This window comes from Thunnus albacares, chromosome 20 (assembly GCF_914725855.1).
Source record: "Thunnus albacares chromosome 20, fThuAlb1.1, whole genome shotgun sequence".
NCBI classification, from domain to species: Eukaryota; Metazoa; Chordata; class Actinopteri; order Scombriformes; family Scombridae; genus Thunnus; species Thunnus albacares.
In genome coordinates, this window is record NC_058125.1 from 21,936,682 (window position 1) to 21,953,863 (window position 17,182).

The following is a 17,182-nucleotide window of genomic DNA, read 5'->3' on the forward strand; positions in this document are numbered from 1 at the left end:
CCACCGGAGGTCAGCAGAAACAAGATTTCCGGGGGGGGGGGGGGGTGTGTTTAGTTTCTACTTAAGCCAGACTTAAAGTTTGAATTATGATTGGATGAAACAAAACACACATTTTTGTTACCTCATCCTTCTCATTTTTTGTAGTTTGCTGTAATCCTATGTTCTTGACTCTGAGAAAAGTTTTTTTTTTTAATTACCTGTATTATCATTATTATAAGGTATATATAGGTTGCATTAACTACACTGCCAGCAGATCTAAATATGTTTGGATTGTTCTCCCTCCCTCCCTCTACAATCCTCCTCTCTCTGCAGTCTTTCCTCTGCCCCTAAACTCAGGACAGTTTGTTCTTTTTCCATACTGCCTGCAAGACCAGTGAGACTGCACGAGGGAGGGAGACACAGAGACACAGGAAATAGCAGATTTCCAGACATTTCATATGATATATAGCTAAGAAAGTGGGAGGGGGAGGAGATGGTACACTGCAAGTCACAAATAAATACACAAGTATGTGTGTGTGTGTGTTAAAGACTGAACACACACACACACACACACAGAGAGAGAGAGGCACTGGCAACTCTTTGCCCTCTGTACATACTGTACATATGTGTGCATATGTGTGTGTGTGTGTCTCATGACATATACGGTTCACTTGTGTGTGTACCAAGACGTGATGAGAGCTGTGACTGGCAGTGTCAGTTGGGCCCTGCCTTTTGGCTTTGTTACAGATTTTAGATGCGGGGGGTTGGGGGTTAGGGGGTTGATGGGGGGGGGGGGGGGGGGGGGCAAGAAGAGGATGGTGGGAAAGAGAGAAAAAAGAAGAGAGGAGGGAAAGAGCAACGGTTGAACGCCAAAGGGGGGCAAATGACATTTTGACCAAATTGATTTTTGTATATAATTTAAATATCTTTCTGTTGATAAGAAAAATCCATTAGGTATTATAATGAGAATATAGACAGAGAGAAAAACAGAAAAGACTCAAGGGAAAACTTGAATGAATTATGGAGTGAAAAGCAACACAAGTGCATTTCCTAATGAAAAGTAGTGAAAGAAAATAACACTTAACCCTTAGGAGAGGAAACAAGACGAGGTTAAAAGCTAGTGTATGGCTGGACTGTATGTAGTGTAGCTATAATAAAATCCAAACTGTTATGTAGCTTAATAAAATAAAAACAATTGAATAAAGACTGATCTGTTCATTTTAATACATTTATATCTATTGAAACGTGGTTATATCTGTACATATGGAGCCCCAGAGGCAACGCTGTTGTTCTGTCCAGTAAAAACATGAAGCTTCACTTAACATTCAGACAAACTAATGTGGCAGCTAAAATCATTAGATTTCATCTGTGAGACCAACATTTATCTTCCAAAAGGAATTATATCATATATCAAAATGCTACAGAGACATCGGAGCCAGCAGTAAATCACAAAAGAGCTGCACAGATCAGCTCATCGGATCATATTCTCGCCGGGAGGAAGACGGACATCGACTGGCCGATCGGGCTGCTAGCAGCAGAAATGACCGGCCGGTCACACCCTGCCAGCGGCTCCTCACGTCTCCGAAAACATCGGAACAAATTTCCCAATAGGCGCTATTTTGATAAACTGACTGGAAATCTAAATGGTTAATATTAAAACAACAGTCCTACAGCTTTTAACTTGGCTCAAAATCTTTGCCATCGCTGCCAGTTGGTGCGAAATGCATTCTGGGATACTTGGCTGTCCAAGGCTTCATCTGACCAATGGTGTCAGGGGAGAATGGTACAATTGTAACATCGCAAAATTGTAACACCCATATTTTTTCCTCATCACACACACACACATATACTCCTCACATCATCTTAGCCTCTTTAAAAAATCAACAGGATCCAACTGTCATCTTCGGGATATCGGTAAAAATCTACTTTGTGCATCGTATGTGAAAATACAGATGTAACACCAATCACTACATAGCCCACGATGCCTTTCATGTGTATCCATTATTTCAGAACGGCAAGAAAAAACTGTTGGAAAGAGAGAGTTTGTGCCACCAGAGGTATTCAGGTGGAATTTTCCATGCCCTTCCTTGCTCCAAAGTATGTCAGGATGAATTAAGCATTCGGAAATAATGTCAAGTTGTTTTTTGCTCACATTGCAAATGCAAGTCACTACTGCATTTATGCACATTCTTACAACTGACCCGCAGTGCACCGATTCATTTTTATATAATTATGTAGCGTCTTGCACTTTAGAACAAGAGAAGACATGTCCACCATACTACCAGTGAAATATTTTGCCTGCAAGTGACACAGTAATTTAGCAAAAAAACAAAAAATGTGTCACTTCTCCTTTAACTTCATCACTCAGTCAGTGACTCAGTGACTCAGGGACAGACATATGCGTTTATAGGGCTGGTCCCTGCAGTCCAGCCAAAAAAAACCCCCAAGAAAAATAATACGGAGAAAGAGAAGAGGAGGAGAAGGCGCAGTTAAGAGGAAGCAGAAGAGAAACAGGCCAAATGAAAGATAACAAGGACATCCGAGAATGATCATATAGGAAAAATGTCAGCTCCAGTGTGTCAGGAGGGCAAGCAGCAGCAGCAGCAGCAGCAGCAGCCGGATCCAGAGAGCCAGTCTGCTGTGGCCGTGTTTGGAAGCCAAGCCCAAAATCAATACTGCTGCGGCTCTTTGGCTCTGGCTCTACCCGCCCCTCCCATAACGGGCCCTGCAATACCTCCACCAACAAAACCCAGGAAAGGGAAGGAGGTTTTTCTAGCATGGTTGAGTCAAGATAAATATTTTGTCTTCACAAGTTTCCCAACATAGTAGCCGCCATTGCGTTTTATTATTATTATTATTAATGCGTGGATCAAGGCAGTATGAATCAGGTCCCTGAAGGACTCTCAGGATTATTTCTCCAAGGTCCTTACATGACAACATTGCTAGTGAGGTGACATTTGAGACTGTAAACATTGAGGACATTAGGGGACAAGACTCAAACTAGACACAGAAGCCGAAGTTGAAACAACAGCTGTTATACAAAATCTAGTGTTGACGACTACGGCTGTGTTTATGGGCCCCGGTCCTGATTGGCACAAAAATACTGTCGGTCTATCAGGTTTTATTTACTGTTAAGTTGTTCACATAATTGCAATAAAAAGGGTTTACTACACTATGGGTGTAAGAGAATTAACTAGTGCTGCGAATAATAATAATAATAATTAGTTTCATTATAAATGAATCTTTGGTTTTTCCCAAAGAACAAAGTGTCTCTTTCAGGTTGCTTATTTTGTCAGAACGGAAGCAGAACAGCTTATGAGATTGAGAAAAGCTACAAATCATCACACTGGAAAATACAGATGTTTGGCATATGAACTGATTGATTGTTAAAGCTGCATTAATAGACTTTTTTTTGGGGGGGGGGGGGGGGGGGGGGGGGGGGGGGGGGGGCAGCAGAACAAGCTGAAAACACAGCATTGACACATTATCACCTTATAAACTTTGCTAAAGTAAGTTTATAAGGTGGTGTTGGTAGCAAACAGTTTACACAGTCAGCAGACACGGAGCAACATTAGCATTAATTTGGAGTCGTGTTTCTCTTCACCCGACAAAGTCCGATATTCACTCTGCTTTTAGCTCAGTTTTGACCTTCAAATCATGAGGGAAATATCCGCTAAGTTCACCGACTAGTTGCTAACTTTGTCTGTTTGCTGGTTGTTGATGGGCAGGTAGTAAACAGTGAGTTTATCAGAGCTTTTTACACTGTAAAAAGGTGGCAACAAGGAAACAAGGTTGAGGAAAGTGTGAGAAACAGGAAACTTGCAAGCCATGAAACCAAAACAACGAGCTGAAAGATGCTAAAACGCTCCATAGAGCCGACCAGGATCGGAGAGTCAGGTAATAATTCTGTGTAGGTTCGTCACTACGAGCGACTCTTTTCAAATTACACACGATCATTTGATTCCTTGTAAGTAAAATTTAAAAAAAATTATATAATAAATCTTCTGTCGGTCCAGCAAATCAATTCACTTATCATTTCATTACTAGAATTGATTCAGTCATCATTAAGTAAACTGCATTTTAATTAACATTTCAGATTGAGTGAGTTGAGGCTGAATAGTATTTGTAGCATTATTTCACTTATTAAAAAGATGTTTTTACATCACAACAGAATGCATTATACCTATTATACCTATCATGTTAAGAAAAAATATTCCAAAGTATGCCTCTTTATGAAATTAGGATAATGAGAAGTGACTATCAGGCCCTGTTCTACAGACCACATCGTAAAACTGACCGATATTGACGCACATGTTAGACAAGTGCTCTTACTGAAAGGCTGTTGAGGCGTCTAAAGTGTGGTTGAGGGTCTACTCTCCCACAGGAAAACGCTGACATCATTATAGTGTATGTAATTCAATCTTTCAGACCAACCATGCCCCTCAGACAGACATATTGTCATATTTTCCCAGTTTTCAAATGGACCATGGCAGGTAGAATATGGTACAAGATTCCAGCTGTGAAGCAGAGAGGCAGGCAACTAGCCCGCTAAGAGGGAACATTCGTGGAAAGGACTGGCCTTGGGGGGATATATTTTATAAATGCCGAATCAACCATCCTGTATACTCTGATTTTTTTTTTTTATGTTGGTATTCCTCCCACTCTATCTCTGTCTGTATCTCTCACTTTCATTTTTTATTTGCTTCTTTAAACTTGGGGAATTTGGAGCTGTCACTCAGACAATGTGCTACACAAGAAAAGCAGGCAGAGCAGAGAGCTTTCATTTATTGATGACAGATGCCAAGTTGTTTTCCTTTTTCTCTTTGGAAGTGACAAATCGAAAGCGTAATGCGCACAAGGCAGCAATGAATCATGTACCACTAGCTTCTTGGCACTCACTCAACTGTTTGCATTCACTATAGTAAGACTGACAGCTACTTCCTTTTCTACTATCTTCCTTTTTCAAATAGATTCTGAGAATCCCAAAATATATCAAAAAAAAAAAAAACATCCCTAAATAAAATACTGAGAAAGTGGTTTTCAGAATGAATAGCTCCCTGCATTTGGAGAGCATTTATTTTCCAAAGTAGAGGTGTGTTTCTAAAGATACATCAGACTTCATCCACACTTGAGATAGTGGAAGTTTGTTTCCTAGCCGCCAATTCCAAGTTGCTTCTGAGAGTCTCAAAACACCATCTGTCAGTTACTCACCAGTCATACTCTTCACCGAACATTGGCTGTTCTTCCTCTTCCTTTTCGGGCCATTGAGCCACCTGAGAGAGAGAAAAGAAAGAGAAATAAGAAAATGTGCGAGTGAATATATTCCCCATTTACACCTGGTTTTGACATAAAATCTATATCTGGATATGTTATCTGGATGAGGAAAGGTAACCTGAATCACATTGGCAGGTGGTGTCAAAGGAAAGAAAGAAAGTAAACCGTCCAACAACTCCGCCTCTACCTGCTCTGTCAAACAAGCCCGGCGAAAAGCTACAGTTCCTTTGCAGAGGAAGTGTTTTAGACTCATGCTCCCTTAAGCTGGTTCTATGATTGTTGACAAGTCCGTCCAAAGATTGCTCATTGATACCCGAGTGTAAATGCAAATGCGTGTTATCAGATGTCCGTGGTTATGTATCTAGATACAGATCACATGCTAATACCAGCTGTAAATGAGGTCTATGACAAGAGCTGGAGCACAAATTAACAACAGATCAAGTAGTAAAGTGTTTGTGTTTTCATGGTTTGGTGTTTTTATGTCGCCTTGCTGGAAAAACAAATTTCCTCTTGTGGGACAATAAAAAAACTGAAGTGAAGAGAAAAAAAACAACGTAAAGCATCAGGACAATTAGGTTCATGAAAAAGGACACTGAACTGACTACTTTTAAGCATTTGTCAACCTTCTGGTGTTCACATTATCATCCTGTATCCCTGAACCAGCCTACAATGTGGTACTTAAATTAGCTTAAAAAAAAAAAAAACAGAAGCATGGTTTGCTGCCACTTTGATTTCTAACAGAGGAGTATTGGAGCTCTCTAGACCATTAATTAAAGGTTCAGTCATGAGCACTATGTCAAACGGGAAGAGGGAAAAACAGAGGAAAAACTCAGCTCTTGAGGGAGCTCCCAAAAATAATCGAAGCAGCAGGAAAAAGATTTTGTGCGGAATACAATCAACCTCCCCCCCCCCGCCCCCCTCCTAAAACAGCTCCAATTATTAGTGTACACACGGGAAAGCCAGAAAAGACACAACAGTGGCGACACAAACACGCTAATATGTATCAAGCATACGCAAAGCAACACACGTGTGCACGCGGGACGCGGACGCACACACACCTGCAACCACACGGACACGCGAAAGGCATGTAGAGCGCAGATGGGAACTGGCAGCTCTAAAGGGAATTATGAAAGTACGGAGATGGAGGATGGGGGGGGGGGGGGGGGAGTGTTTCTGAAAAGAGGGTAAAGGAGAGTCAGTGAGTGCTCCATGTCAGTAGTTTAGATTCCCGAGAGTCCAGCTCTCTGCTCTCAGACACTATAGCCTCCAGCTTTCCTCCCACACCAGGGCCCTTTAATACCAGCTCCTGGAGCGGGAGCAGGATGCCATTAGACCATAAATAAAACGAGGTCCCACTCTGTTAAGACGCAGTACACAGGACTATAGGTTACATTAGCTCTATGATAGAGATGAATTACAGCATGTTCTTTATTATCTGGAAGAAAGACCCCTCCTCTGTCGCTCTTCCTGAGGTTTCAACCTTTTTTCCATTAAATTTTATTTTCCAAATCGAGGGTCTAAAGATAGAGTAGTATGTTATAAAGCTTGTAAAGCCTTTTGTGATTGTGGAAAATGAATTATTTGTGATATAAAAAGCTGAGTTGACTATAAGAAAACTGTCTCAACTGTACAATGTATAGAAAAATCCATTAAGTACTATTTATACTGTGTACTCAGGCTTTTAATGTACAAGAAATGAAAGCTCCTTGCCATTTAATCTATTGAAAATGTCAATGCACAATATGGAAACTCTTCCATGTTCCATGTTTCCTCTTTACCTCGCTCCCCTGTCCCTAACAATACATATATATATATATAAACAAATGCGCTTTGCATGGTGAGATAATTCAATTTCAGAGCATATTGACATCTTTCATGATATTTTATCACTTTTTCCTTTAGAGTAAGTAGTATGAAACTCTGATGCAGTGTTCTTTTGAATCCTGAGGGGTTTTTTTTAGTTTATTATACTCTATTTATATCTTCATAGTCTTGTTCTTTGCTTACATGTACAGACGTGACCTGACAAAGATCTTTAACAAAATAATGGGCTCTAGTCAAGGTAGTCCGTACATGAAAACATATTTTTTCTAATGTTCCCATGTTTTATAATGAGGAGACCTATTTTGTTCCCCACGAATGGTCAAGAGGTCTGTCACTGCTTCTAAATGACCCGCAGGTTTCTCACTTCTCTTTTAAGCCAGCGTGTTTTTCTATTTCCCAACAGCTAACAATGTTTGCCCCGGGGAAACGTAAAAAATATAATTGGTTCAGTTAAGGAGTTACACTAATTGAGCCTTTACAAGATTTTTTTTTATTTGTATCCATTTCAAATGCCGACTCAACTCCTACACGTTTTACCTTGGCTTCAATCATAACACTGTTTCGCTCTCAGTTATGGTTGTCTTTGCCCTTTTCAGAACACATCAGATGGCTTTAACAGGGTATTAAATTAATCTCTTAGATAGCCTATTGTGTTAAGCTTGATTTGTCATGATTGTTGTGCCTGAAGCATCTTATTAGAAACTCATGAGTGGCCAAACCCATGGATGTAATGTTCCCTGTCATCATGCTGGGGTGTGGGGAGGATCTAACCTGACAACTGCCTCCAACAGCTGAGTCACGGTACTCACCTGTAATGACATTAATCAACATGTCTTGGCAGACAATAACAGCAAAGTATTCGAGGTGGATATTTCACAATGTAATGACATAAGTAATCCGAGAGCTCTTGAAAGTTGCCCACTGCTTTTCATTCACGTCGCTGGCAAAATTAAGTGTCAATAGGCTTAGAAAAAAAGGATTAAAGCTGTCAAAGCAGAAGACAAGGTGGGGTTTTTTTCACTCTCTGCCACTCAAAGGTATATATGTCTCTCCGTCTGCCAACTGCTTTCAACATCACTCCATACAGCCCGCTGGAGGCGACAACCGTCAAATCGTCAGCTAGATGACAGTTCAGCCCTCCCGTGCGGCTGCATGTTGTTGAAGATGGAAACATTAGCAAACTGGATAAAAAAACAGATACTCTTTATTATTCAGGGTCCCTGTCACTCCTACGATGACTGTGACTCCTCCGCATCTCTGTTCTCTACTGAGATCTTGCCTTACAACAACAGGTAAGATCCACACAGCCTGCCACATGTTGAGCTTTGTTTTGCCTCATCCGAGCTGTTCGGTTTAACAACAGCCAGAGCGTCGGCGCCGCAAATCACCTGCTCTCTGAATACGCTCTAACCCTCCATTAAGAGATGATCAATCCCAAATTAGCACTAATGAGTAAAGTAGCACCCTTGCAGCCTAAATATATAATAAATAAGATATGTTTTAGGGTTTTTCTTTTGCCTTTATTGGACAGCTGATGGTAGAGAAGAGAGAGAGAGGGGCATGACATCCCCCACCGGACTCGAACCAGGGACGTTGTGGTTCATGTGGCATGTGCTGTAACCATTCAGTTACCAGGGCACTGCGAGCTTAGCATTCTTGGCACAGTCTCACAAATGCTTCTCATAGTTCTAAGAGCTCTCAGTGAAAGAATAAGAAGAAGAGCATCATCAGAACAAACAATATAGAAAAACATAACAACAGAACGACACAATATATACACAATAACGGTGCAGCGTTCACCTTTCCATGCAGATTTACTGCACGAGGTCACACCTTAAACAATAATTACCTTCTTTGTCCGACATGATGGTTGATTTGCTTGGATGCAAAACACAGCGAGTGAATTGTGTCGGCACTTAGTGCGAATATACAAGTACGCCTGTTTCTGGATGAAAACATCATGCATTATCAAATGTTTTTTTTTTTTTTTTTTTTTTTTAAACAGAACGTAGAGTTTCTCGCAGGTCGAGGCACGCCGCCGTGTGTTGCACATACCACAGAGAGCTTTTTTCGATTTCCAACTCTGACAGGATACAGGATTGCAACACACAGCTCTAAATATGTACGATCCCGCACACTGTGCCTCTGAGCAACCTGAGCCAACCCCAAAGAAACCTGCACATACTGTACTTACTGCTGCCTCTCCAGCACGCCCACACACACACACACACACACACACACACACACACACACACTATAAAACTACATTTGATTTGTAAGACAATTCGATTCTTATGGTGCAATCACTGTGCCGAATATGTACACATGTTGCGCAACTAAAAGAGCACACACACGGCCCAAAGTATCAACGACATGCGCCAAAAGAGATGAAATGAAGAAGACTTACAGTACTGACCTGATGACGCAGTGGGACTGTAAAATATGCATGGCGTGAGGAGTGGTGCTAGTTGAAGTTGCAGATGTAGCTGACTAGCTGTCACACACAGCTCTCATACACAGAGTCTTACTCTCTGTCTATATGTGTTTCTCACCCTGACGTCTCCACCGGTTATACTATGTTTAGCCTGCTGACCCACTCAATATACACTCTGCCTCTCCCTCCCTCTTCCTCCTCCTTGCTAGTACCACCCAGTTTACCCTGATTGGAGAAAAGCCAGTTTCTCCACCTGTGACTTTGACAGTGACTGCGGAGAGAGCGTCTAACAGGTAATTGCCGAGCTGCCAGGTAACTGAGCACTCCCATGAGACTCGGCTATTTTAAGACGGAGCGGCGCGGGTTTCATTAAGGCTACAGCGGCACGCACGACTGCAAAGAGATACCCGGGAGCATAGCAAAACAGCGGAGTCGACACCGCTGACGGAGAACCACATGTCCTCTCACACACACACGATCCTCTTAAATTGGCACACTCAGTATTCTATATTTGTGGCATTGTCAACAAAACCCCCCCCATGTGATATCTCTTTACAGAAACAATGTCTGGTTACTCTGAGAGAAACAGTCCCTATAAAACCGGCTGACAGCGAGTTCTGTGTAGAAGGGACACGTGTGTGAAGATGTGTTGCTGCCGGATTTTCTAAACGTCATTTTTCATTACAGTGAGCGCCACTTCCAAGCTCTATCTGCACAGGTAGATACCAGCAGATGTAAAGGGAGAGCCTTTAAATGAATAAAAAAAGGAAGACTGAGAAACACCTGCTTTGAAGCTCAAGCTCCTCAAACTGACAGAACAATAGAAAGTCACTCAGAATAGTCGGGAGAATTATATCCATAACAGCGTCTCAATGAGGCCCGCTGTCCTATGTTTAGAGTGCCACAGTGGGCTATTGTTCAGCATGCATGCTACAGGCCTACAGCTGGGACTATCCCGTCCTATACATCCAGCGCTAATGGACACTTTGTTCCCTCGTGTGTCCCACCACTGTCTAAATTACAGGCCCAGCTAGAAGGGGGTTATAGCTTACCGCCGAGCGAAAGCAAGACAACTCCCTCTGTCCAAATACACAAGTGTACATTAACCCACACAAAACCGATAATAAACATATGCAGCACAATACATCCGTGACTGTGAAATCTTTCAAAAAAAGACTCAATGGCTGCGTTTCATCATGCGTCTTGAGATCTTGTGACATCGGTGAAGTAAAAATAAATGCTGAGTTGATGAATTAACAAATGTCCAGGGCTGCTGCATGTGAATCTGTTGCAGCATATTTGCATTATGTGACTTGTAGGTGTTGCATTTAAGCTGTTTCATCAGTAAAAACATCAGCAGTCAAAATCGTAACCAAAGCAAACAACTCGTCTAACTTGTGAGCAGTGTGATGGCATTTCATGATCTTGAACGTGTCCTACAGTAGTTGATGTTCTTGGCTTAAGTGAGTTATTTTAAAGAAAATATTTTTATAATCCACGCAGCCATGCGACAACAGTAGTTTTATCCGTTCACAAAGCCTCCGATGTATGACTCAAAGTCTTTGGCATAAAGTCAGCATTAAATCAGGTTTGCTCAGTCTGTTCTTTCATTTTTACCTTCAAAAGCAACAATTTTCTGTAAATATCGGTTTGAAAATGTCACAGCTGATGAGATTGCTGTTGAGATTCCTGCAGGGGGAAACTTATATTGTACAAATCCAGGAAAAATAATTGACTGGGGGAAATTGACAGTCGTTTCAGTCAATTACTGTGATTAGAGGAGGTGTTCGCTGGCTGACTCACTGAGTGACACACACACAAACGCTGCTGGCACTAATGGCAGTTTAAACATTTTTAAAGAGGGTAGATTGCCATGGTAACTGAGGTTTCGGTGAACTGGAACAGGGGGGAAACAGGAGGTTAAAGGATCAAAATGTATATAAAAAAAACGGTGATCTTTCAAGAAAAAGCTCTCCCTCTCCAAAAACATAAAATATATATATATATATATATATATATCTATATATATCTATATATATATATATTAGGAATACCTTGCAACTCAAAAATGATCAGACTTCAATCAACACAACTCTGACAATTGCATTATGCTGTGTAGGTATTGTGTTATTGTGTCCACGCCCTATAGGTTTATGTATACACCTAACACATATAGACATACCCACATTATGAAACACTTAACAAAACAAAACGCTGTCATCTTTTAAAAAGAAATACCGGTACATACAGCAACTCACACCCTATATCAAACAGCAACATTCACTGACTTTCAAAACCTACCTTGATTTATAAAACTGGTGACATAGCAAGTCGTTAAATCCATAGCAAGAGAGCGAATAACAATGCCTTTAACCCACACATGACAGGACATCCTCATGTCCAGGGGAAGGAAAAGCTGAATCTTGTTTACGTTTTTAGTGGCACCACAGGCCAACTATACCACAGCATGCCAGGGGGAAAAGAACCTGAGACACACACACACACACACACACACACAGACACTGGAGGCGGCGGTAGACATTACATGCAGTGAGGAAGAAAACATGAGGGAGGCCTGATTAGGTGACAGAAGGTAAAGAAAAACAATATAGTATGTGGCTTGGAAAATGATCACATTTTCTACCGGTGTGTCAAGATGCACGTGACCTTATTTCTCTACATGTTTGAATGTATGTCTGGACTGATTTATCTCCCTCTGGATGCACAGATAGGCTCGAGCGTTTTCCCTGACACAGATACCGCGGAGCGATACAGTTATTATCACTCATCTCACGCTATTTTACAGCCGAGCAAAACGGTTCCTACCTGTGGTGAAATTCAGATGAGCACTGATACCCCTTCTAACAAAGAGGAAAACAGGAGCCGAGGAGAAGTAATATCATGTGCAAATACTACATCCACTTCACCTTTTCCATCTGATATGCTGAGTAATTAAAAATAATTCATATCATTTATTGTGAGTTTATCTTTATAGCACCGTTTGGCCTGTTGCCAAACGGGAAAAAAAAAACTGGATCAACATCTAACTGTGGTCTCTCCTTTCATACATGTTTGACTGGAGGCTCTCAGATAAGTGCAGGGGATAAAAAAAAAAAAAAAAAAAAAAACAGGCCTCTTGCAATACTTCAAAAACAACTACTTCTGCATACGACAAACCACGCGCATCACTTAATGGCGCAAGCCTTCGCCGCTGTTCATGCAACACGGTGCAACCGGCCTTGCATCAGCTTTGACACATCTAACACATGTTAGGAGAAGTGACGCGGAAAGCAGAAATGTTGCAACTTACATGTGTTTGGATTCAATCCAGCGTGACATAAACTTTACAACAATGAGCCATCAAGCTTAAGTTTGAGTGGTTTTTATGAGGAAAAGTGACAAAAAATAGCATCAAGCTCAGAAACTTATTTGCCGAAAATGAAATCCAGTGTGTGAAACATAATGTTCTTGTATGGTTTCATTATTATTTAAACATACCTGCAACATATCCTATTACAGATATCACACGATCTTATATTCTATAGGTACAGGGCGTTCTTTTCTCTGTCTGCATGATGGTAACCATAGCATCACTTCAAAGAAGCCGGACCAGTTCAAAACAACAGGCTGACATTATGGAGAGGGGAGGGGCAGAGGTTTAATGCAATCCACTGTCATGCTGAATACACCACTAATATCCACTCTTAAGTAGCAACCACTCGGTCTGAAGCTCCCAGAGCTTAATCCTTTGTGCTTTTAATTATCCCAGAGGTGCAAAGCACCGCAGCCGACACTCTGTGCAGGTGTCGGGAACGCACGCAGAGATATGCAGAATACTTACACACGGAACATGTCAAATTAAAGCAAAGCAAAGGCCTGTGCACAGACTTCTACATGCATGACCGCACCAACTGTCTCTGTCCCCATGCGGCAGAGCTGTTAATCTCCTGACAGGTGTCCATGTTAGCTGAGGAATCTATCCAGGCTCGGTCGGATTGACTTTCTTAACACACGCTTGTAATACAGCACATGGAGACACCAGGGTGGGGAATATGATGCAGCATTCGAGGCAGCCAGCTAGCAACTCCACATAGTGATAATAACATTATTACTATTATTAATATGTGAATTTAATTTTAATGTGTGCGGTGGGGAGAGATAGCAAAGATTCATAAGCCAAAAAGGTCATTAGACTTTCAAATTCAAGTCTAATGTTGCCTTCACATGCTCCTCTTATCCTCTTACTTCTTAGTCTGAAAGTGGTGGCAAATGCCTTGTTTTTTTGTTTTTTTTACAAAATAAATAAGAAATAATCCTGCTAAAATGGCCTTTTTGAATGCCTGAAGTGGCAAAATGCATAGTAATAATGTTTGAATTACTTTACTATCAAAAATTACATCATGTAGCAACTAGAGATGTCAGTTTCAGTTAATTTTGCTTTCCACAGACTGACACCTATTAGCTGGTTAATTTTTATGAAGCTGTGTGACCTCATATCCATGCCATGAAGTCAGAGGACACAAACACAATAAACACACCCGTCACCTGCCCAGCACGGTGCTGTTTAACCGGAGACACCGCAGCTACACCTTATTTTATCCAGGTTAAAGGCTACTCACAGCACAGCACGGCTATGCTAACAATGCTAATCCATGCTAACTAGCTGCTAGCCGCCGTGCAGGCCGGTAAAACGGATCTGTCTCTTTGTATTTGAAGGGTTGGCAGCTCCTGTCAGTGTCTGAACCTCTGTGTGAGACGCTTCGGTTGGTAAATGTGTGTTTTTAAAACTTATTTCACTCTCTGACCCGCAAGGTACCAAAATTTGGCACCGATTGAACTGACCTGAATAACTAATGAGTTCAGTACCGAACCCTAGTATGCAAATTAACCTATAGACCGACACGCGTAACCAGTCAAAATAAAATCTCGGGTTAACTGTTGACATCCTTGGTGGCAACACAAATAAGCCTGCAGCTAAATACTACTTGCAGTGTTTACTCCCTGAAAACTATATTAGCATGACAAATAAAGATTAAACAAAATGAAAACAGAATCATTCACGATCTGATCAAGCAAAAGCTTCCAAGTAGCATCGTACACTTATTTTCTGAGGACACACACACCCATAATTACACTTCCAAACACACTTGAGAAAAGTGCTTTGCAAATTAACTGACCTCCTTTCTAAAGGCCAAAGCTGACTGATATTGACTGATAACTGTTCCTTTTTACCCGGAGGCCTCTTCTAAGCAGAGGGCCCCCTTCCTTTAGCAGAGAGGCTCCATTCCACTAATATTATGTTTTCATTAATGAGAAGGGGCTTAAACAGCGCCGTGTTTGTTTGTGTATGGGCCTGCCCGACTGGCTCTGCTTCTCAAGAAACGAAGGAGAAGAGGAGGAGGGGGCAGGGGGGCGGGGGGGGGGAGTGTCGGCGTCAGATGTAGCTATAGGCCTTAGCTCTTGGAAAACAATTCAGACAAGGGGAAGAGAGCGGCGGGGAGGAAAAGAGGCTGCTTGGTTGTTTAGCTTGTCTGGAAAAAAAAATGGTTTAGAGACGTAAAAACAGAGAGCACCATGAGAAAGATTTAGACGATTAAAGAGAGGCTGACAAAGAAAAATTCCCTTCCTTCATGTCCTCAGACAACCTTCTCAATAAATATCACCACAACACAATGGTATAACAGAAAGCCATGTCTGCTTCTTTTCAGATATATGAAGCCCTGAGCTCCAACATGACAGCCAAGCAAATTCAAATAACAGGGTTCAGCGGCGGATCCGCTCTAGCGACAGAAAGACAACGGAGTTCAAGAGGATTTTAATGTCCGACTCACCGTTTCTCTTCTCCCTCTGATGGGTTAGGGTCCTGCTCCTTGGGCATGTGTTCCATTCACCTTAATTCCATCCAGCAGCCAATCATGAGAGACTGAGGCAAGCCCCACCCTCGGATTAACACTTGTCATTCGCCGGTCGGGAGGGGCCAGTCAGTGAAACATGACAGGGTCCCGTCCCTGAGTTCTTGGGAGGGGGGGGGGGGGGGAAAGGAGGGGGGAGGGAGGGGATGGGTGGCAGGGTGGGGTGGGGGTGGGGGGTTGGGGGAGGGTGGTTCGCCAGAGGGAGCGGACCCCCTCGTGAGGTCGGTGTTGTGTGGCTCGGCGTGAAGCTGCAAGATACGGAATATGTCGGAGATTCTGCAGGGGGGTAAATCGGATGGCCCCGGGGCCGCGGCTGGAGGTGGATGTGGGTCTCTCAGGGATGCGGAGAGTGAGGAGTGATCCACTCTGGAAGACAGAAGAAAGACACAGTCAGATTACACCGTCTCGCTAAAGCTAAAACGATTAGTCTGTCTGTTGATAATCGATTAATTGTTTAAGGGAAAAGTACCAAGGAATCACTTGTTATGACTTCTTATATGTGGACATTTGCAGGTCGGACAAAACAAAACACTTTTCACTACTTAATGACATTTAATAAACCAAACAATTCATCAGTTGATTCAATCAGATCTATCAATAATAAAAAGCAGCTCTAACTGAGCTAAGTGTCTGCAATGAACTTTCAAATTCTGGTGGATTAAGATCAGGTGCAGCTCAAAGACTGATGAACGCATCACTTGGAGTTCTGCGCAGGTCAAAAGGTGAGACCTGAACCCCCGCCAGTACCCTTTGTTTCAAAACCTGAACCCAACTGAATTTCACCAGTGCCTCCATAAGCTTTGTGTTGGTTTGAGATCTTCCGAGATCACCGAGTTCATCTTAAATACATGTTCCTCAAGTTGCTCACCAAAGATATGTAGCCATAGTGACTAAATAAGAGCTTCCCTAAATGCTCCACCACATGTTGAGTCTACACTGTGTTACGCTGTCAACTCCACTAAGCCTCCTATGCGAGCGAGTCTCACATTCCGTCTAACATTACATGACCCTTGATCACATGTAACGGAGGCTTTTCCTCATGAAGCCGGCAGCGAAGGGATTCCTCCGAGTCACACACCACGTTAAAACTGGATGCAGTGGCCGGGAGGTCAGAGGGGAAACTCCATCACCTTCGACTATTGCTGCTACAACTGGCTAGTTCCTGGAAACTGCTCAGGGAATGTCACCTCATACGCGGGGTTAAGTAGCTTTAAGATGAGCAGCTGAATCTGCGTGAAAGAGTATGTGCATTTGTGTGCGTACATGTGTAAGTAGTCAGGGGGTCTTGATCCATCACCCGCCCCCCCCCCGTCTGCCTTCTCCGTTGTCCGAGGAAGGCTTTATTCTTTTCCTTCGCTAATCCCTGGTTCAATGCCTTTCTAATCCGGAGCAGTGGGACACGGCACATGAGAATGTCCTTAAACATGACTGATATTATTGTTGCTTTTACTGCTAATAGAGTGATTATAGGCCATATACAAAACAACCTTTCTGTGCTGTTAAAGCAGCTTTTCATCGCCTACAGTTTATGTTGTTTTGACCTAATATCATAGCAGAAGGCGACTGATTCAAACTCCAACATCTTCAGTGCGTTGCTGACGGCATCTCAGAAAACAGTATAATAATAAATTACAACTGTTAAATTAAAAAAAAGTAAACGAGATAATGATTTTGGTGATTAAACATCAAATTAGACCAGACATTACTTATTATATTGCTTCATGTGTATAAACATGGTTTGAAAAACCACTGAGATGAT

The 17,182-nt window shown here is 42.1% G+C and overlaps 1 protein-coding gene across 2 annotated transcripts in view; it reads right to left on the reverse strand.

Annotated features, from left to right (window-relative positions):
- Positions 1-15,562, reverse strand: part of LOC122970683 (thyroid hormone receptor alpha-B) — a 38,149-nt gene extending 22,587 nt beyond the window's left edge. Inside the window, exons 1-2 of one of the 2 annotated variants that reach the window (XM_044336846.1) lie at positions 15,343-15,562; positions 5,191-5,252 (exon numbers count right to left, since the gene is read on the reverse strand). In XM_044336846.1, the coding sequence (XP_044192781.1) occupies positions 5,191-5,252; positions 15,343-15,398 (118 nt within the window). In that variant the 5' untranslated portion in view covers positions 15,399-15,562. Of the gene's footprint in view, positions 1-5,190; positions 5,253-9,493; positions 9,840-15,342 lie in introns of those variants that run through there. The other variant, XM_044336847.1, reaches the window with a different exon arrangement.
- Between the last annotated feature and the right edge of the window lie 1,620 nt (positions 15,563-17,182).